The sequence below is a fragment of the Zonotrichia albicollis genome, chromosome 22 (genome assembly GCF_047830755.1).
Source record: "Zonotrichia albicollis isolate bZonAlb1 chromosome 22, bZonAlb1.hap1, whole genome shotgun sequence".
Classification (NCBI taxonomy): Eukaryota; Metazoa; Chordata; class Aves; order Passeriformes; family Passerellidae; genus Zonotrichia; species Zonotrichia albicollis.
In genome coordinates, this window is record NC_133840.1 from 4773947 (window position 1) to 4799139 (window position 25193).

At 52.1% G+C, this 25193-nt stretch overlaps 1 protein-coding gene across 3 annotated transcripts in view; it reads left to right on the forward strand.

The window, feature by feature from the left end:
- The window catches only part of SMG6 (SMG6 nonsense mediated mRNA decay factor), a 108306-nt gene that overhangs the window by 53229 nt on the left and 29884 nt on the right, over positions 1-25193 (forward strand). For all 3 annotated transcript variants that reach the window (XM_005493652.4, XM_074557217.1, XM_074557218.1), the window contains exons 11-13: positions 434-550; positions 1033-1201; positions 9268-9469. In XM_005493652.4, coding sequence (XP_005493709.3) covers positions 434-550; positions 1033-1201; positions 9268-9469 — 488 coding nt within the window. The remainder of the gene's footprint in view (positions 1-433; positions 551-1032; positions 1202-9267; positions 9470-25193) is intronic.

The window sequence follows — 25193 nt, forward strand, 5'->3', positions numbered from 1 at the left end:
TCCAATTAAGCTCTCTTGACAAGCTGTTGTGTGACTGTGAAACTAATGGGAGGAGCCCCCTCCTCAGCTGCTGAGGTTAAAACTCCAGCAGGGACAGAGATCAAACATGCAGCTAATTACCCTTTTAACACTTAAACATCCCCTCCTCCTCAGGGGAAGGCATCAGTCCCCAGCAGCAGCTTCTGTGCTGGGGGCCCTGAGTGCCAGCATGGCTCAGCACAGCCATGGGGTTGGGCATGGTGTGGGCAGGGGGGCTGCAGCCTCTCCCCACTCCAGAGCAGCCACTCACCACCTTTTTCCTCCTTAAATGGAACAATTGTGTCTGGGACAGATGTAAATTAGGGAATTGCTCACCCCTGCCCCTTGTGGGGATGCAGAAAGGGAGGCAGTGAAGGTGAACCCAGATGTGACCCAAACCCTGTGTGTCTCCTAGAGTGCATCTCCGAGGATTGCCGCTCCGTCATCCAGGAACAGGCCACGGCCCTGGGGCTCTCCATGTTTGCCCTCCTGGTGAGGAGGTGCACCAGCCTGCTGAGGGAATGTGTGCCAGGTAAGGGCTCAGCAGCAGGGTCCTTGCAGGGGCCCACGAGGCAGCCTGGTGGGGGTCAGGCTGGTTTTTACATCCCTTCTTCTCTCTTGGGGTCTCAGGATTCTCCCTCAGCATCCCAAGCTCTGCCCAGGTTTCAGCTGCAGGAAACCTGGTGTGTGCAGACAGAAATGTTTGGAAGAAAGGGATAGACTGAGGCCATCCTTTCTGCCAGCAGCTGGGAAACTTCCCAAACTGGGACCTGGGAATCCTATCTCTGTGATTGGTGCAGTAGCACCCTGCTGCCCTCAAGAAAAGGGATCACAAACACCCTGGCTTGCTCTCCAGAGCAGCCCATGGAGGGAGAACAGATCTGTCTTTGTGCTTGCTGTGGGTTGTGGCTGTTCCCTTGTGCTGGGATGTTGGGATCTGTGTCATACTTTCCCAGTCCCTGCCTGAGCCTGGCTGTGGTGAGCTGCCTCAGCTCTCACGTCTTCTATTTGCAGTTCAGCCACAAGAGATGGAGCAGGAGGATGAGGAGGACGACATCAAGGTCTCTGCCTTGCCTCAGGACCTGAAGGAGCTGCTGCCCAGTGTGAAGGTCTGGTCGGACTGGATGCTTGGCCACCCGGACACCTGGAACCCTCCTCCAACGGCTCTTGAGCTCCCCAAACAGTACGTGCACCTCTGGTTTCTGCTCCCTCCCTGAGCTCCTCATGCTTCCCCCTTGCTCATGCTTTACTGCTGGCTGTGGCACCCAGGCAAGGCCCACTGCCCAGGGAATGTCAGGAATTTGTCACCCTTGGTGACACAGTGACCTCTTCATTGATGTGTGAGTGGGGCTGGAGGGTGCCTGCTGGCTGCCCTGTGTTTCCATGTGTTAAAAGATGACTTATGAGGTGGATTTTGACTTTCTGCTTGGGATGTGCATCTGGTTTTGTTGGGATCCCCTTCCTTTAGGTGTTCAGCTGGACAGGCAGGGCCCTCCTCTGGACCAGAGGGAACTCCATTTCCAGCATAAGCATTTCATTGCCTTTTTTTTGACTGAGTCAGGCCAACCTTGGGCTGGGCTAGCCTGGAGCAGCTTGCCTGTTCCTGGAGCTCCAAAATTCACCTCCCCTCTGCTTCAGAAACCACTTGTCCCTACCCTACAGCACCCAAAAGGGTTAATTTTCTAAACTGGCCGATTTCAGCCCATTAGTCCATAATGCGGACTAGGCAATTTGCATATTTTTGGACAGAAAATTGAGCGAAGGGGCCAAGTATGGAGTATGCAAACGGCCTCTGAGCATGCTCTGTAGCTGCCTTCCCGCAGGATTTTCCATCTGCCTCCGGTACTCCGGATCCAGAGCCTGAAATCACGTCTTACTGTTAATCCAAAGGAGCCAGAACCCTGGGTGATGGGAAGGAGCATTAAGAGTAATCCAGCAAAGTGGCTTAACCATTAATGGGTCCCCTCTCCGTGCGTCAGGTCCAGTCCCGCTCTCCTGGTTTATTGCCTCTTACTCCAGTTCTTTTTCATTTGGCTGAGGAAATGGAAATCTCACACAGGAAGTTCTGGGCCTCATTTTGTGGAGATGGAGTCTGTTTTCTGTTTGTCGGCTGCTCGGTGTGGGACCGCTGCCTGCTCATGTGAACTGCTGCCCATCTTTGGGCAGGAACTCAAACTGGGATCCATCACGTGAGCCTGGCTGCACCAATCCCCCCTTCCCCTCGCAGGGAGCGCCGAGCCCTTGGCCAGGGGCAGCCTCAAGATGGAATTTGTGATTGGATTCACTCAGCCAGCGCTCGGCGCCTGCCCTGGGACCAGCTGCTCCCCCTCCTGTGGGGCACAGGGCTGTGACAATGTCTCCCTGAGGTGATGGAGCAGGTGCAGGCTCCTGCTCACCCCTTGGGGTGGGAGAAGTTGCTGATGGTGGTGGTGGTGATGGTGATGGTGGTGGCAGCCCACAGCAGGGCTCTTGGAGGAGTGGTGGGCATAGATTGGGGGCTCTACTCCACAAGATCCTGATGTGTTCAGTGGAGGAATGAGTATCTCTTGTCTTGCTTGGCCTCTCCATGGAGGGTGTCCCTCTTGTCCCACTGTGCCCATCCTGTCCCCCATGTTGGCTCCTAGCTCCTCCACTCTTTGGCTCTCATGGAGAATCTGCCTTAACCATGCTGCTCTTCCAGCCCAGACCACTTGTATGGATGGGTGTTGGTGGTCCAGGACTCTGGGACAGCAGTGGTTGAGCTTCCATGGAGATGCAGGTACTGATGAACAGCAGGGAACCAGCTCTGCTCTTGGGCATGACCTGGAATTTGCAACATTTGCCCTGGAGATAGGAAAAGAAAAGGAGAGCACTGGGTTAGTGTTTCAGTTCTTTATTGACACAAGCCTGCTGGCTGCCCTGGGGCTCTTCAGGAACCAGGTAGAGCCACCGAGTCCAAGGGTTTAGATAGGAACAGCTTCAAAGAAGTTTAGAAGTAAAACATGGGTCAGAGCAGCAGGCGTGGTGGAGTAAGCCAAGGTTTATGGGCAGGGTGAGCTCAGGAGCAGGGAGAGCACGTGAGGAGCAAGTGCAGATGCCAAGTTAGAGCTGAGTGAGGGGCCTGGGCCATGTCACACATGCTCCTGCCTCTGGGACGTGCTGTGAGATCCACCACTGCCAGCAGAGAAGCTGGTTGGATACTCTTAAACCACTTTCCTTGTCTCTTGTGGTGGCATGGGCACAGAGAAAGGATGTAGAAATCCCCTGAAGCACAGCAGCGCCCTGCAGAGATGCCATGAACGTGCTAAAGCTTCTGGAAAAAACAGGCCTCATACCCACCTGGAAGCCCACTCAGAGCCCAGAGCTCGCATCAAATGCAGCTCATCCAGGGCCAGAATGCTGGGCTGGGCTCGTGGCCAGCAGGGCAGCTTGGCAGGGCTCAGCCAGAGCTTTGGGCTGGGGCTGTGCGTCCCAAGGCCTCTCTTGCCATGTTTGCAATCGCTCCTTCTTCATATGGGAGAGAGCTGGGGGACTTTGAGAACGTCTAAACTCAGCCCAGCTGTGGCAGTTGGTTTATTGCTTTCAGCTGGTACTTGAACCCGGGTCCTGGTCTTGGAGTCTTTCCCAGGTTTAATCCCCGGAGCTTTCTCTGCAGCTGTATGACACTGCGCTGACCCCGAATGAGGATAGGAAAATAGAAACGGTGCCAAGCCAGAGTCTCTTTTTCATTTGGAGTCTGGCTGTCTGCCCATGACCAGGGTTACATAATGGGAAACATAGCTGGGGCTCTGGAGAGCCCGCGTTTCACCACGCTGCCCAGACCTTCGCGTTCTGATGCTATATATCTTCCTAATTGTAGCTCGGATGCATTTATCACACTGCTGGATTTGAGTCCTTACAATAAAAAAAAAAAAAAAAGGCAAAAAAAAAAAAAGCAAAACCAACCCCACACCAAATTCCTCAGCTCTCTGCTTTCCCCCTTGGACAGAGGCGGAGGGAAAGGTGTGAGGGGTGAGCGCTGCCGAAAGCCAGCAGATGGATGTGAGCCATGCAGGAGTGGGCTCTGTGGAGTGGGATGAGAGGCTCAGGAGGCTGTGTCTTCAGGGTCCTTTTTCTTGGTGGGAGCTTGGGAATGAACCCTGCTTCCTGGCAGGCAGCCTCTCCCTACCTGGGGGCTCAGCAGTCTTGAATTCAACCCAAGCGAGAAGCTGCATCTTTCCCCAAATCCTCCCTTCTTCTTGGTCTGGTGCACTCCTGCAGCTCCTGGCCACACTGCATGGCCATCACGGCTCAGGGGATGCTCTGGAACAGATTTTCAGTTGTTGGACTTCCTAACTACCTCTCTGTGTGAATTTGAGAGGTGAAAGGTGTCCTTCCTATTTTGGAAGAGGGGCTCAGCGAGCTTTCCATGACTCTTTCCTCATGTCTTTCCAGAATAGGAGCTAAACTTAACCTTGGACATCTCTGCTTCAGTGCCTCAGGAATTGTGTCTCTGAACCAGGTGTTGCCAGGTCTCCTAGCAGCAAGCAGCTGTCACTCCTGTACCTTAAAATTAATTTCTGTCTTCATGTTTCGTGGCAAACCTTGTGTTGAGTTGTCTGCACGTGGTGGTTTAAGGCAGTTGGAGAAGCATTTTTGAGACCACATGTCCCCAGGAGTGAATTGCAGAGATTGGGGTGTAAAAGCAGGGATTCTGGGAAAAAGGGAGCAGGGGGCTTCCCTAAGGCAGAGATATTGGCAGCAGATGGGTCAGAAGGTGGATCTCCAAGGAGGCTGCTGTATAAGTGACTCCATCCCCTTTTGGGACGTGTGGCTGGGAAGAAGGTGAAGAGGGCTGGGCAGAGCTGCTCCTTGCTCTGTTCTGTTGCCACAATTAATCCACTGCTAAATGAAGCACAAGGACTGGTGGAGAAGCCACTGACTGGACACACAAACAGCTGCAGGGCTGACCCTGGCAAATTCATGCTCCTTCCACACGGGGCCAAGGGCCTCTCAGTTTGTGGAGACTGTCTGCAAGCATTTAAAAATGGTTAATTTAAACCAAGTATTAAATTAAATCCAAAAGCTGTGAGCACATTCTAGAGCTTACCTTCCCAGAGAGATGTGCCAGATTGCTCTCATCACTTCGCTCTCGCGGAGAAGTGTCACTGAGATGGCAGCTCCCACTGGGAGGGATGGACAGAGTCTTGCACAGAGGTGCCAAGACATTGCTGGAGTTTGCTGGAGACTAAATGGAAAATCCCTTTTGCAGATCCCATCCTCAGTAACTCTGGCCACCAGAGTTTCCCTATCGAGACATCAAAGCCAGGGTTCAGAGGTGTCTCAGTCGGGTAAACCTGGCTGAGATTGGAGATAAAGTCAACCAAAAGAGAAGCCAAAAGTCTCTGTGGAGAAGGGGGCTGTGGCAGAGCAGGGGCTGGCTGGGAGGAGACTGCACCTCTCCTGGGTAAAGGAGCTCAGAAGGTGGGTTCCTGGGAGAGGAATGGGTTTATGGATGCCTGGCTGGCCAAAGGGACCATGTGCAGGGCAGAGTGGGGGAAATCACTGATGCACAAGGGCTGTGACCACCTCATCCTGCTCTGTCTGAGCCCACACCAGGGCTGCTGAAAAACCCCCTGGCCAACCCTTTTTACTCCTTGCAAAGGAGCCGCTTTTACTTCAGCTTCCCGTGGTCCAGGAGAGAGGAAAGGCAGGAGGAGGAGGAGGATGCAGAGCAGCTCATCCATCCTGTGGGCACTGGCATGCAGCAGTGCCAGCCCCGGGAGCAGCAGCCCGAGGCGTTTGCCATCTGCACGGCAGTGCTGGGAACACAATGCAGGGCTTCTTCTGCGCCGCTTCCCGGGTTTGTGCTGCAGCTGTGCAGCTTGGATGTTAGTGTTTAAACAAGCTGGTATTACACAGGAAATGGCCACCTCCACAGGCCCCCGCAGGCTTGTAACGTGGGGTCATTGTGCTTGATATTAATCACCAGGCAGCGCGCGCCCCCGGTGAGGATGGGGGGATTCGGTGAGCATCAGGCTCACCCTGGCATCCTCTGCTCTCTCTGTGCTTTTTGCCTTGTGGTGATGCCCATCTGGGCATTGTCTCTGCCAGGAGCCCTCCCCAGCCTCGTTGGGGCAGTGCTCAGCCCCAGGGCTGTGGTCCAGCTCGCTGCGCTCTCGCCGCTGCCTGGCCGGGCCGTGTCCGTCGGCGTTGCAGCTGGGCTGCGCTCACACTGACAGCTACATTAAACCTGGAATCCTGAGGCAATAAAAAAGAAATTAACTCTTATTTTTTTTTCCCGTCCGAGTGGAATAAGCAAATGTAAATGTGTCTATGGGGAAGGGAATGAACCCCCGTTCCGAGGAAAGACCTCGCGCTCACCCCCTTCTCGCTTCCTCGGTTAAAAGCTCTGGGAGCCTCGTCCCCGTACCTAGAGCTGCGTGCCTGGGCTCAGTGTCAGTAATTTGGGGCCTCCCTCCTCACAGGGACGGTGAAGCCGTGGCACTGTGTGTGCACAGAGCTTCCAGGCACCTGGAGCTGCCTGGGCTCTGCACAGAGGCTCCTGCACTGCTGCATCGTGGGGGTGACATAAGCCAGAAATGCTTGGGGGTGGCTGTGGTGGTCCTGGGCAGTGGGGAGAAGGAGACTGACAGGACTCACAAGTGTTGTGTGACCTTCCAGGGCAAGTGCATGTCCCAGCAGGAGATTCCCAGGGCTGTAGGTGTCAGTGGGAGCCGTTTGTCCTTGCTGGCTTTGCCAGCAGTGGCAGCTGGTGAATGATGGTGATGGTGGCAGTGATGGGAGATGAGCTGCAGAGGAGGAGGGGGTGGCAGAAAATGGTCAGAATTGATCTCTGCAGTGCTGCCTCTGCCATCACAGGGGAAAACCAGGGAAAAATGCCAGCACTACTTCTTTCTTGGCTTTCTGAAGGCTCTGCAGGGTGCTGCTGGGGTAGCAGTGCAGTGAGAGCTGGCTACCCAGGGAGCCAGCACAGTCTGAGGTTTGACTGAAGTGAGCCTAGGGTGGGAATCTGTCACATCCAGGGCAAATGGGAGATGTGGCAAGGCACTGTCAAGCTGTAGGTGAAGGATGAAGTGACAGGGGCTGCTCTCACACTCGGGGTGGTGAGGGGTGCCCTGCCTGGGGGAGAGGAAAGGGAGCTGCTGGGCTGGCTGCCTGCAGGGGCATTAGCAGTGCCAGCTCAGTGACTGTTCCTGTGGCATTTGGCTGCCTTTGGATGCCAAGCCCTGTGGAGGGAGATGCTCCCTGTACTTTATCTGTGCTGATACTCCTGCCACCACCACCCTGGCCCTGCAGTGAATCCCAGCCCAGCCCAGCATCCTGCCACTGCCGTCTGCCTCCCTCTCACCCTCACTGTCATCATCATCCCCTGCCTGCAGCTCTGTTTTATGGGAATATGGGTGAGCTCTCTACGATGTGTTTCTTTCCCTTCTCCTCCAGCATGGCCCCATACACCTGGCTGTCCCAGCCCCCTGGAAATGTCCCCTGCATCTCTGCCTGTCCCCAACACCCCAGTGCTCTCATTCCCCAGCAGTTTTGGGCACTTTTCCCATTCTTCTCCCTGCTGATGCCTCTGCACCTCCTTCATCCCAGCGAGCCCTCGTGGCCGTGGGGCCCCACCAGTGCTATATGACTGGCCTCAGGCAGCCAAGCCCAGTTGCCAGCAGGGCACTGGGGGAGGCTGAGCCTCCCAAGCCCTGTGCATCTCCCATGGGCAGAGCTTGCCTTGGAGGTGGCCCAGAGCAGCCCTATCACATCCGGTGCTTGTCTCTGCAGCCTGGGCCGGAGGATAAACTATCAGGGCTGTGGGGCAGTGGATCATTCCTCTTATTATTTTCTTCTTTTGCAGATAGGGGTCGTGGAAAGTTCAGTTCCTTTTAACCCTCGCAGCTCTGTTTATTTTCCAGCTGGTAGCACAAACGCAGCGTTTCCCATTACATCACAAAGGGCCTCGGACAGATCCCTCCGAAAAACGTGTTGCAACTGTTTATTTTTTTCCATATTTAAACATTTCTGACAGCCAGACCTGGCTGAGCCAAGCGATGGAGCTTTGTGAATGAACCCAGCTCCTGGTGTGTCTGTGAGCAGAGGGTTTAGAAGGACCTCTCCTCCTTTGCAGGACGTGGGCTAGGGCTGGCTCAGGGACGCGGGCGACTCTGCCTTACATGTGTGCTGATTACGTGCCGGGCTTTGATTAATGGCTCCTCATTCTGCCTGGCTCCCAGGACGCTCTTGAAAACAAGATGTTTCATTTCAGTGTGCTTTCCTGGTACATTGATTCCCGTAAATAACCCAGTGCAGACTCTGTCCACCTGGAGCAGTTCAAAGAGCAGGGGGCCTCCCTCCAGCCCTGGGCTGCCTCGGCCCGCACCGGTCACTGCTGCACCCCTGGGGATGCTGGATTCCCTCTGCTTTCCTCCAGAAGAGCAGCCCACCAGAAGCACATCAGCCCCAGTTTCCCCTATTTCCTACTTAAATCCCAGTTTACATCTTAAAAAAACCCCAATCTGAATGCTTGTAGGAACAGGAGGGGGAAATGCAGTGCGAGGCAGCCTGGTCAGCTGTAGTACCCCCATGCTTGTTGCTTGATACCCTGCTTTCTCCACACTGGCTCTCTCTGGAGTGCTGGGCCTTCCCTGGGTAGTGATGTGTGATGGATGTTTGCACCCTGGACATCACTGCCACTCTGGGAACGTGAGACATGGCAGAGGCAGCTTTGCAGGCCACTCGTGAGACTTGAAACCCATAGCCAGAAGCAAAACACGGCTTTGACCACTTGTGACTGGGTTTAGCTGTGAAATCTCTGTGGCTGCAGAGAGATAAGAGCTGTGTGAAGGAGAGGATGCTCCAAGCTGGGTTGGAGCCCCCCAGGGTGAATTGGAGCCCTCCAAGAGCCCCTTCAGCCCCGACAGCAGCACGGGTGTTCACTCTGTCCGTCCAGCAGGCTTTAAAATTGAGTAACACCATCTGGAACGGGCTGGGCTCTGCTCCCCGCGGGCAGAGGTGGGCAGAGCAGCGGGAAGGGACGTCCCGGGAGCTGTCCCCATGCAGGGGCACGGTGGTGGCCGGGGTGAGGGTGACATCCCCGGCCCTGGCAGGGTCGGTGCCAGCGCAGCTGCGGCGGGGCCGGCCCCGGGGCAGGGCAGCAGCAGCAGCAGCGGTGCCGGGCTCGCCTCGCCTCACCTCTCTGGTATTCGCTGCAGCATTGCAGGCAACTCCCAACGCATTCCAGCCCTGAATTGCTCACGTCTCTCCTCGTTCTCCCAGGGTCTCAGTAGATGTGTGGGCGACGCTGGCTGACTTCTGTAACATACTGACCACAGTGAATCAGTCGGAGGTGCCCTTGTACAAGGACCCAGATGACGACCTTGCCCTGCTTAGCCTGGAAGAGGATCGGCTGCTCTCGGGCTTCGTTCCCCTGCTGGTCGCCCCCCAGGAGCCCTGCTACGTGGAGAGGACCTCGGACAAGGTCAGCAGTAGGCCAAACATCCCCCCTCGATTCCTCCAGACTTTTATTCTTGGGAAGTTTTCTGTGCAAACGGAACACGATTAAGTCATTGAGAAGGGTGTTAAGGGAAAATATCGACCTTTCAGCCGCTGACATCCAGCTCTGTGTCATGAAAACCCCTCTCGACTTCCTCTGGTGTGTGTGTGCTCGCTGGCATGTTGTATATACGATCATTTCCTCACTTGTTTAAATAGTGCAGCTTGTGTTGGCAGAGCTCTCGGTGCACTCCAAATGGTTTGCATCATGCTTAAAGCACCCTCCCCCTCCCCCCGGCCACAAAACTCTGCCTTAGGAAGGCAGCCAGGACTTTTTTCCTTCTCTAAAGAGGAGAGTGATAAATAGGTGACTAGAGAGAAGCAGACACCATGTGTTAACGTACAAAAGGCTTTTAGGAATATGAAGCATTCCCCACTGCCCGCTCTCTATTTTCCTTTCTTTGCTCTAGGAGCCCATTCTAGGCTGAACTTTCCTTTGGCTGTTTGTTTTTAGAATAATGAAATCAGTTCCCTTGTTGATGTGGGGTTTTGGGTCTGCTCTCTGCCACCACCTGGCCAGGAGGGATCTGGGGGCTGCACTTGGAGAATGTGTGTGAGCCTGGCGGAGGATGGAGGAGGCACAATGGCATTTGTCATTTGTTTTGCACGCCCTTGGAGGCACGGCAGGATGAGAGTGGCTCTCAACAGTTTCCTGCTCGGGGGCAGAGCTGCAGCTCCAGGAACGTGGCTCATCTGGGAAGCTGCAGGGTCCCCTCCCTGAGGGGCTGATGCTCCAGGAGGAGAAGTGGGGATGCAGAGCAGGTTTCTGTGGAGAGCCTGCGTGTGACAATGGCAAGGTGCCTTTCCCTTGTGCCACTTCTTCTTCGTGACATTGTCCTGAAATGACAGTGAGAAATTCAGGACCTTTCTCACAGAGGGACCCGAAGGTGCAAATTTCTGTTTCACTTCTCTGTCTGCTCAACCTGTGCTCACAGCACTGCCTGCAGCACAGACTTCCAGTAAAACCAGGAGCCCTCTCAGTTTGGGGAAGCAGCTTAGTCCAGAAAGTGTCTGTGGAAGCATGAATTTTCAAGGCTCTATTTGGCAGGGTTAAAATAAGAAGTGTGCAGTTGCCACTGCTGCCCTAAGGTTTGCCCAGTGTGCGTGGTGGCCTCAGGGGATTCTGCAGGGGACAATCCAGGTGTCCCTGTACAGAGATTCTTTTCCCAGCAGCCACAAACCAGAGCCCCCAGCAGGCAGGTGAGGTGGCTGAGCAGCTCTGTGCCCTGTAACTTGTGGGAGGGGGTCAGTATTCCCTGAACTCTAACCACACACCAGTTTATTTGGAGTGCCATCTACCTGCCCTGCCAGGCACTTGCACTCATCTTTGTGTCTTTGTCCTGTAGCTACACCTGAGCTACCCAGCTGAGCTCTCCCTGCCCCAGCTCCCTTTGGCTCTGGCGCTTTGTAAAGAAACTGCACAACTCCACAGGTGGGAGTTGGTGCTCTCACAGCACAGCATCAGCCACCCAGGAGCTCAGGAATATCAGGCATGGTGTTATCTCAGTTCTGCTGAAAAAGCAGCACTGATCCCAGAGGGAAACAGCCTGCACCCCTTTATTTCCTTCTGACCAGTGTTTTTATTGATGGTCAGACAGGTGAAACAGCAAGTGGGCATGTTCTGTGCAGAGGACACCTGAGAGGAGGAAGGAGAGGACAGTGAGTTAGCAAAGAGAGCTCAAAGCCCTGATTTCCAAGAAGGGCCTGGGTGAACTGAGGCTTTTTAGTCTAAAGGAAATTCTGGGAAAAGGCAGAGAGGAGAACAAGGTGTCCTCCAGCTCCATGCTGAAGAGCACAGGAAGGAACAGGCAGAAATTGTAGCAAAATAAATTAAGAAACTTCAGGAAAGGTTTCATATCTTTGGGTAGTTCAGCACTTGAGAGCAGCCTCCTCAGTGAGTCTTGAGGAACTCTCCAGCCCTGGAGATTTTAAAAGCAAGCAGGGTGACTCTCAGGTACAGCTTGGTCTGAGGTAAATACCTTGGAATTGAAGGCAAAGTGACCTCTTTGGGTGAACTCAGCCCATTTTCTGCCATTTGGAAATGCTCTAGGAAGAGACTGCAGTGGCAGCTGCGTCAGTACAGTCAAGTGACTGCCCTGTTCCACAAATGTTATCCCTCTGCAGCATTAATGAAGGAATTGTTGGGCTCTGCAGGAATGGGGTGCTGCAGAAGGCACTGCAGAGCCAGCCAGGACCGAGAGGCACAAACCCACATGGGACTGACTGTGAGCAAGATACAAAAAGGCACTTTCTAGCAAAGAATCCCCCAACCCAACCTAAACTTGTGTGCCATCTCCACTGCACCATCTGCTCCTTGTCCTCCCATGCTGAGCCCAGGTGGATCCAACTCCTTGGCAGTTCATCAGTTTAAGGTTGGACAGGACTTGGAGCAGCCTGCTCCAGTTAGTAGAAGGTGTCCCTGTCCATAGCAAGGGCTTGGAACTGGATGGTCTTTAAGATCCATTCCAACCCAAACCATCCTGAGCCTCTGGATGCATCTCTGGGCTGTTTGCAGTGGAAGGTCTGTGCTGAGCCTGGTGGCATTTTGGGATCTGTATCCCTGAGCCTCCAGCAGGCAATGGCAGCAGAGCAACTCCCTCTGGCACTGATTTTTTTCCCATACTGATTTTTCATTGCTTTTTAGCCGGAGTTATTTTTTGCACCAAATTTCTTTCTGTTGTGTTCTCAGTCTTGGCCCAGTTTTCAGCCCAGATTCTTTGCTGGAGAGGCAATGAGAATGTACTGCTCTTTATATGGCACAATGGGAATGTCTTGTGGGTTCTGGTGTGCCAGAGTGACTGTGGGTCCCTTTTCTACCTCTTGCATGGCTAAGAGGCAGTTTTACTACAAGGATATCTCACCTTGCTTGCTGATGCTCCAAATCCTTTGCCCATTTTTTTACCCTCTAGCTTCTTAATTAATTTGTAACATTTCAGAGGAAAAGAATCTGTTGGAAGGCAGAACCAGAAGGAATTGGGCTTAAAATGGTGTTGGGCTCTTTGCTCTACCAAGAGGGTGATTGTTTTGTAAGCTGCATAGGACAAACACTGTGCTTCCCACTCCTTTTTGTTCTCCACGTCCCATTTAGCAGATGGAGTGCATAATTCAGCCAGAGTTCCTCAGTAAGTTTTTGAGCATTTGGCCTGGCTCTTATTTTGAGTGAAAACGTTCTGACTCCATTCGCTGCCATGGAGCCGTGCATTCGAATTCCTGCTGGAGCCAGTGGGACACTTAGAGCTTCCCATCGTCTCTTGCACTGTCATTGGAGCTGTAACCAACAAAAGCTGGCTCTGGGGTGAGCAGAGCTCAGAGTTGTTTTCCTGGGTGTGTGTGTTGGGCACATCTCCACTGCAGCTTGTGTGATGGAACACCACCGACCGTACCAGTCAGCAGCAAACTATGCAGCCTGGTGCCTGAGCTGTCAGCTGTGTCTGCAGCCTCTGCAGCCCAAGGAGACACTGCCAGGACCTCCCTCACCCAGCCTTGGACCCCAGGCAGGAGCAGGGAGCAGCAGCATGGCTGAGTTTAGGTTGGGAAGGGGGAAAGTGGCAACTGTGGAGTCATGGTGGTGGTAATGGAAAACACTTGGGTCCTGGTGATGGTGCGTGGGTGCAGCCCTGGGAACCTGGGGCACGTCCTGGATTCCTCAGCTCTCACTGGATGCTGTTGTCTGGGGAGCATCCTGCTCTGCAGTGACCCCATGGAGCTCGTGGCAGAGCTGGAAGAGGGCTGCAGATATCCCTGGTGTGGAGCAGAGCAGGGAGGTTCTCCTCTCTGCAGGCAGGGATTGCCCACATCCCTGCAAGCTCTTCATGGGCTCAGCGTGTGCATCCCCCAGCACTCCCTCTGCCACATGCCCCAGCCATGGGCAGATGTGGAGGAGAAAGTGTTAATGTCCCTTCCCACAATAAACCTCTGTGCATGGGGGGTCCTGAAACCTGAGCCTGTCTCTCCTCCCCCAGCCCTGACACACGTTAATAAAAGGTTTTTAAACGCCAATAAAAAGGCAGCAGCCCCAGCTCACCAGGTCCGGGGCCCAGGGTCCTTGGGAAGGCACTTCACAAATGTGTTTTTTGCATTTTCAGGCTTTTGGCTGGTGAATAAGATTGAGGAGAAATACTCCTTCCCCTGATAACAATACAGTGAGACGCAGGATCAGCAGTGTGTGGATTAAAACCAGACGGTGCATGATTAATACATGTGCTTATAGGGCCAGTCACCGTGGTTCCCTCCTCTCTAACAGAAAGGCACTTTTTTCCCTTTCCCTCATGTGCATGCTCATGTGTGGAGTGGACTCTGTCAGATACTCACCACTCAACTGGTCTCAACCCTGTCTCACCTCACCAGGCAAATGAAAGCCCTAAAACGCGAGGCTCTGAAAATTAATTAGCAATGTTTTACTGCCAGACCTACAAGCTGGGTATTGCGTGGCTCCTCCTGCTCTGGGGTGGCCAGTGAGCTTCCCACACTTGGTGCTGTTCCTTGTTTCACTCACCTGTCAGTGCAGATAGCCTAAATCCCAAGCTTTATTCTCCTTAGAAATCCCAAATCTCCTTCCTCTGCGCTGTCCAGCCCAGGTGGATAGTTCAAATGTGACCCTCTCTCTAGTTGCCCCAACATGCTCAAGACTGGGCAGTAGCTGTTTACGAGCTAATTATTATTTAGGCTTGGGCTAAAATTAGTCCTGTCTTGTTATTCACTTCACTTATTTATGGTATTTCAGTCTTCCTAAGACTCTCAGAGATGTCTTGGCAGCGTGTAGTCATGTCTGATGCTTCTTGGAAAGGGAGCCCCAGGTTTAAAAGCCCAGGAGGAGTAGCTGTTGGAGTGACTGGGCTCTGTCATGCCTCTAAACACCAGGCTTTTTGTCTTTTCTGAGACCTAATGACTCCTGGAATGCCAGGGATTAAATCCACCTTGGAGTGGCCACACTGTAGTGATTTTGGGAGGACTTTTTGCAAGGCATCAGAGAAAAGGTAGCAAGACCAGGGCTCTGAGAACACAAACTCTTTGTAAGCTGAGAGAAAACCCCAGTGAGCAAATGTAACTTGTTTTCTCAGCATCCTTTCCATATTCCCATTCCATAGCCTTGGAGCATCTCCCTCCAGCTGGCAGGCAAATGCTCTCAGCCCATGAGAGCTGGAGCTTCCAGCTTGGAGTTTGGTCCAGAGAGGAAAAGGGAAACTGTGAGCAGAGATGGGAGCCCCAAGGAGGAGAGTCCAACGAGGAGTCATCCTTGAAAAACTCCTTCCATTCCTGCCTGCCTTGGTTTCCAAGCAAGCAGTGAGAGATCCCTGCCACGGGCAGCCCTGCTGGGAGCGGGGATTTGGCAGGAGCTGGCAGCCCCGAGGCGGCAGAGTTTGAGGTGTTTACATTTTCTGACCAGTATCTGAACTCCATCCCAGCCTCGACCTTCCCTTTCATGTGCTGCCTCTGGATTGTAAAAGGCAATTAAACTAAATTATGGGCCAATGTTGGAAGATGATGTCACGGGGTGGTGGAGGAGAGGCTGGATTTTATGCCACCATGAAGGTACGGTGGGGAACATCACCTGCTTTGAACTCCTCAGCTGTCCTTGGCATCAACTTGAGCCACCAGTGCCAGGGGCTGTGTGGGCACCGTGGGAGCCTCTCTCTGCTTTTGCCAGGTGCCTTTAGCACCGTGGGAAGTGCCAGGCTCAGTGCATGTTCCCAGTCTGGGTGGCAGAGGAGGCAATGCTGGTGCCTGTTGTGCTGTTTAAATGCAGCATTGTAGCAACAGGCACAAGTCCTGTCCAGTGACTGCTGCAACATCTCCTAGGGCTGTGCAGGGCATCTTCCAGAGAGGAATCCTGTTCAGTTATTGTTTGGCCTCAGTTTTTAATCACTTTTTAAGCCAAGAGAGTTCTGAGGATATTCTTAAAATTGAGTTTCTGCAGCTAAAGGTGAAGGGAACTGATGGCAAACAAGCACTAGCACGGCACAAGGACGCTGAATCCAGCACTGGAGAAATCTGCAATGTGGAATAACAGTTCAGCCTCTTGAAGGGGGGGTGGGTTAAAAAGAAAAAAAAAACTGCAATAAATCTAGCGAGTGGAATCTGCGGGAAATGATCCCATCTGGAAAACTCCAGTGCTGGTGCTGCTGAAGGCTTAAGGAGCGATGCAGATCACAAAAAGCAAAGCCTGCAGTCTGAGGATGACAGGCTGCTTAATTGATGTCCATTGCAACTGGTACTCTGCCAGTTTATGTTGGCCACCTGCCAGCGTGCTGTAATTTTGGGGCCAGGTGTGAAGCGTTTCTGTTCCATCTTGTTCCCAAGCACCTACAGAAGCCTCACACATCTCACTCGAGGCTGCAGCCCTGTAGGAAACAGCTGTACAGGTATAGGTGAAAGGAAATGTCACAGCTGGGCTGGGAGCCCTCCCCCGTGCCTTGCCCAGGGCTGTGTTTGGGGGGCCACCCCCTCCCCTCCGCCCCCACACTGGCTTTGGGGAGGTGGTCACTGTCACAGGCACACCTGCCTGTCTGTCAGCAAGGTGCTTTGAACATCGGGGAGCTGCTGGGAAGAATGCACAGGTCAGAAACTCCCTGTTCAAAGAGGAGCCCAGGGTGGTGTGTGTGAGTTCTGGGGATGGGGAATCCAGCCCCGGATGCTGGCCAGCTGGGGAGGCTGTGGCCATCTCCACTGGTTTTTTCTGCCTCATGAAACCACAAGGAAATTTCCAACAGCAGGTCTTGTAGAAAGCACAAACCCTTGATTCTGGAAGGCTGAGAACCCTTCAGGATCCTCAGCAAATTGTCACCAGGCCCAGTTTCAGTCACTGTTAAAAACACGCATTATTTCCCAGCTAGATTTGCTTTGTCTCAGTTTCCAAGAATTGACTTTTGCTGTAGGTTGGGAAGTTGTGGGTTGCTGCTCTAGCTCTGATATGTAAATGTGTCCCAAGTCCCCCCAGTTCCCATCCTGTTTTTTGTAAGCTGAATTGATAGAGAGGCAGAACAGTCTGGGGCATGGTTTGGATCCCCTGAGCTGCTCTCCTGGTGTGTTTGTGACTGTCCAGGCTCCACATGTTGCTCCTCAGGAGGAGGTGGCCCTGTGCTGTCCCACTGTCCTCTATACCCATGGACACTCCCAGAGTCCTGCAGCCTTTGCTCCTTCCTGCAGGCACAGCTGTGGTAAATAGCACGGGGTTTGTTCCTAAGCAAGTGACTGAGCAATCCCAAGTTTTTGCCTGTTACTGAGCTGCTCTCCTGAAACCTCAGGAGGTTTTGAGTCAGTGTCTAATCTGCTGGCTTTATCAGGAGAGGTTTTCTTTGTCCAGGTCACTGAACCTATTGTTAAGCAGCATAAGCCCGAGCAAGCTTCCCTGTGGCCCCGCCAGCACTGCCCTCCTGTTTACTCTGACATTTTAAGACCTCTGCTGACCAGATTTTAATCCAGGCCGTATCCTGTGCACTGCAGTCTCTGGGGCATAGGAGCTTTTCACATCCTCTGGCCCAGCCTGGCCATGAGAGCTCGGGGCTGCTGTGAAACGGCGCTGGAGGCAGCAGCAGCTCAAAGCCCTGCAGCCCCTTGGCCACAGCCAGGTGTGAACAGGTCCCTCCATAGCCCTGGGCAGGCAGGGGGGCCGGGAGGAGCAGATCTAAGCTCTGTGCAGAGCTGGGGTCCTGCTGCTTTGCCCAGGGTCAGGGCTGTGTGTGGGAACTGCAGTCGCACTGCGAGGTGAGGAACCACCTGCCAACGTGTTAAGATCCAGTTGCACGTGTTCTCCTCACCCCTGTGTCAGCGAGAGGCAGAGAGGCTTTGTGGTCTGGGCACAGCTTGCAGGGAAGTACAGGGTGCTGCCTGTGTCCTGCAGAGGGGAGCAGGGAGGGAGGAACCAGCAGCTGGTGGAAACAACCTTGCCTGTTCCTGAAATGCCTCTTTCCTGGCATGGGGAGGGAAGCAGCGCTACCACGCTGCGTGGGGAGTTTTCTCAAGTGGCTTGTGATGTTTCCATGCCTTCCTCCCCAGCCTTGGATGCTCCTCTGCCTCTCCTCCAGGCTCATCTTGGACAGGGCGCCTCAACCACAGCGCGAGCTCCAAGTGAATCAGGGTGTGAGCTGTGCACGTGCCCCAGCACGTGTCGGGGGCTCAGCCAGCCCTGCTCAGCTTGGCTCTGCTGTCAGCTGAAGGCTCTTTTAAAGTGTTTGCTGGAAGTGAGATGGGATCATCAGCTCCTGGAGGCAGAGACTGACAGGATAAATCAGCCTTGGGGTTGGATCTTTCCGTGCGGATCAGATGACGCTCATTGTCCAACGTCCTCACTTGTGTCATGGTCAGGCCAGGTTTGTGTAGTGAGATGGGAAACTTAACTTGTGTTTAGTCCTTTTGTCCTAAAAACTGCTTCCAGGGGTTCAGCACAGATTCTTGGGAAACGGGAAATGTCCTATTGAAGAAACTCGCTGACCGTGTGTTCCTGGGGCTGGGAATAGTGGAGTGACCTAGGAAAGGAGAGGCAGACCACGTGCAGCACCTCCTTGGAGCACACTCTGTGCACCCTTCACTTCCCTTGGGATTTTGCAGTGGGAAATGACCTTGTTTCTGCTGCCCCAGCACCCAGATAGCACAAACCCTGCCACCTCTTGGCAGGGCATCAGGCCCAGAGTGCACAGCTCTGGCTGTGCAGAGGTGTTGCCACAGTTGGAATGACATATTGGAGCCCAGACATCCTCCAGTGGAATTTGCTGATTAGTCTATAAGTGTATTGAAAGGCCTCATTAAAACACCATTAATGCTGGATCCCCTCCCAATGAGCCATCTCTTATTGCTACCCAGAGAAACTCTGAGGAAATGGAAAGGCTGCTCTGGCTGGCTGAGCTGTCCCTGGGCATGAAGCGTGGCCTGAGACAATCTTTGTGCTGCTCAGGTGTTACTGTGGTGCTTTGGATCACATGAGAGGTCCCTGGGACTCAGGGTTGCATCTTTGCCTCAACTTTGCCAGCTGGATATGCTGCCATTGCTTTTTTCAGACTCTTCTTTCTGGTACTAAACTCACTCCTTGACCTGACTCTTGGCCTCTGCCTCAGGCTCAGCTTTAGAGGGAGCCTCTTTCAGGGCACTGTTTTGTCTCTGCCCAACTGAAATGCTTAAATCCCATCTGAAGGCGAGGACGGCTGTGGTATCCACCAAGGCAGCTATGGGAAGGACCTCAGGAAACCCTAAAAAAGACCCAATTAATAACTCCTCATTGTTATCCTGAATAAGAAAGATCCACGTCCTGCAGAGCTTGCCAAAGAAGTGGACGGGGTGGAATGCAGGGAGTGGTCAGCCCAAATAACAGATGGGGATCTACTCTGTCTCTAAGGGAGACGGAAGGTGACCTCTGTCATTGAGCTTGGAGTCTGCTCCCCACGTTTCTGCTCCCAGCTGAGGCTTGTGTTGTTTTTGTGGATGCCAAATCCGTTTGCCAGCCCTGGGCTGGGGCTGGGTGAGGCTGGAGAGCCCATCTCCCATGGCAGGACAGAGCTGTCACCCTCAGTGCCCTCCTGTTGTCACATCCCAAACCCCAGAGAGAAGAAGACACCACCACAATCTTATTTATTGATTTTTTTTTTTCTCAAAGTCATTGAAGGCAAAGCACTTCCCAGGCATTAATGAACGTATCTCCACAACACTTTGTGACAGAAGGAAAAGCAATTTCCTCGTTAGGGATTGGCAACAGAGGTACACAGGGCTGAGGGACCAAGCTGGTCCCACAGGAAGCCTTGGCTTCAGGATGAGAACAAACCCCTGATACCCAGGATTTCAGGCCACTGCCTCAGCCCCAGGCCACCCGTGTCCCTTAGGAAGACAGGGGGGTACTAAGGGAAGGTTCATTGGGAAGCATTAAAATTCTTCCCAAACACAGACCCCACATGAGCAGCTTGACTGCTGCTGGCCTGGCTGTGTCTGTGGTGGGACATGAAAAATGTTGGATATTTAATCCAGCAGATAATTTAATCGCATTTTTCCCCATAACATATTTGCATATATTTCCTTAAACATAAGGTAGAAACCATAATTTATTTAAATTAACAAAATTTGCCTTAACATTTTACATACCAGCATTTTACATAAAGCATTTTCTCCACCATATGTAACAAATATTTGTCTATCTGTTTATATATTATGAATACTGACAACTATGGTTGTTATTTGTAGTCATTTCATTGATTTATTTTTTTAAACTTTCCCAAAACTTCATTGTGCTTGGAATAGGTAGATGCACACATAAACACAAGCTCTCAGTATGAAGACAAATGTGTTTTCTGAGGAGTTACTGCCTGCCTGCTCTGTGAACAGCAGAACAGATTTACATTCTGGTTCCGTATTTATCTTAAGCATAAACGATGTGATGTTTATTGCAGCAGCCATTATTAGGGAAGGAAGGAGATTTATATCCATGCACAGAAAAAAAAAGGAGTTTGCTGCATCTTTCCAGAGTTGTGTGTCACTTCACCTGGTACCTGTTCCATGTGGGATTGAAGGATGTTTGTGTTCCATCCTTCCAGAGGTGTGCCACTTCACCTGGTACCTGTTCTGTGCATATCAAAGGCTGTTTGTTACATCCTCCCAGAGCTGTGTCACTTCACCTGTTCCATGTGTGATTGAGGGTTGGTTGTGCTCCATCCTTCCAGAGCTGTGTCACTTCACCTGTTCCATGTGTGATTGAAGGATATTTTTCCTACATCCTTCCAGAGCTGTGTCACTTCACCTGGTACCTGTTCCACACATGATTGAAGGATGTTTTTCCTACATCCTTCCAGAGCTGTGTCACTTCACCTGTTCCATGCAGATTGAAGGATGTTTTTGCTCCATCTTTCCAGAGCTGTGTCACTTCACCTGGTCTCTGTTCCATGTGTGATTGAAGGATGTTTTTGCTGCACCCTTCCAGAGCTGTGTCACTTCACCTGACACCTCTTTTCCATGTGTGATTCCCATGGAAAAGTGTCTCTGAGCAGCTCCCCAGGGTGTGTCAGGGACGTGCCTGCTGCTGTGCATTCCTGGAGCTCACACAGTGACCTCCCAGCTGCGGTGACGTGCCACATGTCTGGTGCTGAGGTCACTCCTGAAGATCATTTTTGCGCTCTTAAGTCACCCAGATGCTTCTGGAACTTGCACCCCTTGCCAGTTTTTATTATTAGCTCCCTCTAGTACCAGTAATTTTTTTTAGTTTTAATGAGTAAAGATTTAATCAGCGGCGATCTGAGCTTTGCTGAAGCCTCGTGGATGAAATGCTCTCGTCAGTCCAGGCTGTGGGAGCTGAATTTGCTCAGCCCATTTTCACACTCATAAATAAAACTTCCATTTAGACATGAGCATCCTCACCAATTTCCTTAGGATTTGAGTTAGTGACTGTCCTGATGTGGGGAGGGAGAGATCCTCCAAGTCTCCCCATTTGGGAAGTATGGAATACCTGCTAAGCATGCCTTTGTTCCTGGGAATCTCTGGAATCTCTGACCCTTACAGCCACACTTTGCTCCACAGCATCCTCCCCTTTCCAGAATAAAATCCACCACTTTGGAGAATGGTTTATTTAAATGAGTTCCTTTTTTATGTGGAGTGGGGTTTTTTTGTGCAAAATGAAACATCTTGGCATGGTGAAGTGTGAGGACAGGAGAGAATTTGCTGGAAATTCTGAGAGACTTAGCACGCGTGTGCTAATGGGATATAATTTCCACCCTGCCATGTCTCTCCTCATACAGACTGAGGGCATGGGCTGTTCCTCCTTGTGATGAAATCCTGGAAGCCTGATTTACATGGCTCCAGAGCAGCCTGGTGAGGAAGAGGAAGCCTGGCAGCACTAACCCTCAGAGATTGCCCCATCCTGTCTTGGGCAGTGCCACCCCTTTGTGCTGGCACCTCGCTCCTCCTGGAGCTTGTTCCCTCAGGCAGGATTCCCACTTTTCAGCTCTTCCCAGATTTCACCTCAGTTTCCCCCTTTTTAATAGGAATGTTTGGCCTCTTGCACTCGGGCTCGGGGAGGAGCAGCTTGTTTCTGTAGCTGGCCTGGTGCCAGATGTCATCACTTCAGGCAGTGCCACGCTGCACATCTTCAGCAGTTTGAAATGGAGAGACAGAGAGAGACAGATAAGATCAGCAGCTTTAGGTGATGGCATTGTTTCAAATAAACCATGCATGACCCAAAGCTTCCACTTCAAATGGGGAATGAAATTGCTTCATCCTTTGACAGCTTGCTCCATGAAAGAAATTTATCTTCACTTAATTGCTTTAGATCCCAAGAGGCTGTGTACAGTAATTTCTAGGAGATAATTATATCAAATTAAAAAAAACTATGTGACTATCCGGCTGCTGAGCATGAATGCAGTGGCCAGAGAAGAGAGCAGGGAGGAAGGAGGCACCACAGCTGAGCCCTGCTCCAGGATCCTTCTCCTCATGGTCCACAGGCACTTGGAGAGCCCAGGAGAGTCTGCCTGCAAGGCATTGTGAGCTTTGAGCTGAGCAGCGAGCTGGGAGATGGGAATTCTGTTCTCCCAGAGCATCTTGAGGAGCAGGGAAGCCTTGGCAGGGATGTTGTCACCCCTGCCTTGTCCCCTGTGCTCAGGACACCTCTCCAGGAGAGCTTGGCAGTGCCTCCATCCGGTTCGTTCTCCCGTGTGGATGTACAGTAGAGCTGAGGAACAAGAAAGCTTGTTGATTTAAAAACATGTATATTTAGAAGCAGAGTGTAAACTTCCTGCCCAGGCTGGGATTGGATTCTTGACTATGTTTGAGTTTCCAGTTTTCATTTCCTTTGCCCTCATACTTAACATTGTGTATCTCCCAGAGTGTGCCCCAGACTAATCTCTCTCTCTAACCCTCCCTTGCCCTGCATTTTTCTGCCATTATTTGCACATCAGTTCCAGCTCTTCCAGGAAGCAGCATATCTCCTGATTGTCACTCCATGCCACGGCTTAGCCTGGGCTCCTGCAGGTCTCCTGTGTCCCTCTGGAAGTGACCTCAGACCCCAGCCAGCAGCAGATCCAAGCTGGGGACAGCAGCAGGGACAGAACTGCTGGCAGTTGCCATCCCTCAGAGAAAGATGAGCTCTTGGCACGGGTTTGAAATCCTGAAGGGACACTCATTCCTCTTGTTAGCTCATGGGAAACAGTCACTGACCAGTCCCAGCAGGGGTAGATCCATCCTCTAAGTCTTCTCTTTCTCTCCTTCACATCAGGCTTCACGCCCTCCCTGGCTGCTCCTTGTGACAGCTCCTGCCCTGCCATTGCCTTTCCAGCCCATATCCTGGGGACAAAGGGAAAGTTGTTCCCCCCAGGGCTGTGACAATTTTTGTGTGTGATCCGGCGTGGGCTTTGAAAGGGTTGACAACAATCCTGAGCCAGAAGTGAGCTCCTCCCCGAGCCCTGTGATGTGCAGGCTGGTTTTTGAAGTGTGCTGCTGCTTCAGCTGTTCCCAGGAAGTCTGCAGGGGAACCGTGTTTGTGCTAACGAGGTAAAGTCCCCTTGTGTTTCTGGAGGGGATCTGCTCAATGGGCTCTTTGATGTCATCTCAGTTTTTGGACTTACATCAAGTAAATTTAAAAAAGAAAAGAAATGTTTTGGCTTAGCCCAGAACATTTGCACCTGAGCAAGATGACCTGTGGCTGTGCTGAAATCTGTGGCCACCAGTGGAGCTGTGGCCTGGAGCAGGGATTTGGAGGCTTCTGTTCCCAAAAGCTGCCTGAGTTTTCTCAAGTAGTAGGAGAATTGACACATGTAAAAAAGCTCCTCAAATCAGTCCTCAAACATAGCACTGTCCCCCTGTGCTGATCAAGGTGCTGCTGATGGTCAATTTTATACCACCCTGGGTGCAGAAAAACTGAGTAGTTCAGGCCATTTGTGCCACACTGAACAGCCTCTGCTATCTTTCCCTGTGGCTCTAGAGCCCTGAGAAATGTTATGTTGGGATGACTGCCCCTAAATATCCTCAGATTTCATGTGTTGTCTCCTAGTTCAGACCTCACAGTGCTGCCATGAGGTTTGTAATGAATCATGGGAGTATTCAGTTGCAGAGGGCTTGGAACTTTAAGGTCCCTTCCAACCCAAACCATTCTGAGATTCTTGGTCCTGGCTGCACAAGCCCAGCTCCCTGACAGGTCACACATCCTGATCTTCAATTCTAGCTTGTTGTTACTTTTTTTTTTTTTTTTTTTTTGTATGAGATGTCCTGACAAAGCTCAACACATCACAATGGATAGCAGCTTGCAGTGCTCTCCCTGACGGCCTCTGCAGCCCAAACAACCTTTGTCCCTTTGTGTCCTCCTTCTGGGAATGGCAGAAACTGGCAGGAGAGCAGTTAGGAAATGGAATATCCAAGGAGTTTGGAAATGGAATATCCAAGGAGTTTGGAAATGGAGTATCCAAGGAGCTCATCTGGCTGGGAGCTGCTGCTCACAGCAAAGTTGACATTTTTGTTTCAGAGGCCACGAGTGAAGGAGTTAATGATGATCCCAGATGGCTTCAGACTCTGCCTCTTGCCACCCCTTCCTGTTCCCCCAGGATCTCAGATGGTGGCGGGAGATGAAGCAAAATTCTGGAGTTTATTGTAAAGTTCATCCCTCTCCCTAAATCATGCTGGAACTTGTGTGTGCTGTGTTGGCAGCTTCAATGGGATGCTACCTGGTAATTAATTAGTTGTCAAGAGACAGCCCAGAGCTTCCAAGCCTTTATATCCTTGCTAATAGAAATTGCTCTGATTACATTTTCCCCCTTGGCTGGAGGGATGAGGAGCAGGAGTGATGGTCCAGGGGCAGCTGGAGCACGCCTGCCTGGCCCTTGCTGGGGCTCCTGTGAGCGTGCTAGCACATGCTTCCATCAGCACAGCCCCTGAGGGAGCCCACTGCTGAGCCAGGGCTCTGCCAGCCTGCTCTGCTCATGTTTCTATTTCCCCTGCCTTTGCAGGTGAGCCCTGCCACAATTCCCCTTCAGCTGCTCCTCGGGGTCTTCCCTTGGCATCTCCATTCCCTTCCCCTGCCCAGGCACATGGCTTTGCATGTGCTTTTAGAGCCTTTTTTCTGGGCTCAGCTTAGAGAGACGTTCAGTGTCTACAGAAGTTCCTCACTTCTGTTTCCTTTTCATTTTTATCTCCATGTTTCTGCAGTTGGTTTTCAGCAGATTTAGGTTTTTTTGCAGTGTATGATTAGGGAGCAAGAGATTCCTGGATTTTAGGCTCAACCAAGCAAGGCACTGGTCCTAAGCTGGGTTTACCTTACCCAACGGTTTGTTAAAGAATCATTTCCATTTTTGTACACTAGTTTATGTTTTTCCTGTATTTTTTGTGGAGATTCTTTGCTAACAGCTGACAGTTCCCTTTCTCCTCCTCTCTGGCCAGTGTCTGTGTGTCCCCTAGCAGCCTGACACCTTGAGCAGCCTCAAAATTAGAATATTTGGAGCTGAACCGTTCTCCTCCTCTTTGGCCAGTGTCTGTGTGTCCCTAACATTGAGCAACCTCAAAATTAGAATATTTGGAGCTGAATTCCATCATCCATCCTCGTGCTTCTCTGGTCAGCATCACCACCTTGGGGGCAGCAATCCCAGCTCTTTGGGAGGTGTCACTCATTGCTCTGCAGCAGGTCACAGTCATTTTCTGTCTCAATTATCAAACCTTCCCGTGGCTCCAGGGCGCAGCTGCCTGGGCAGGAGCTGGGA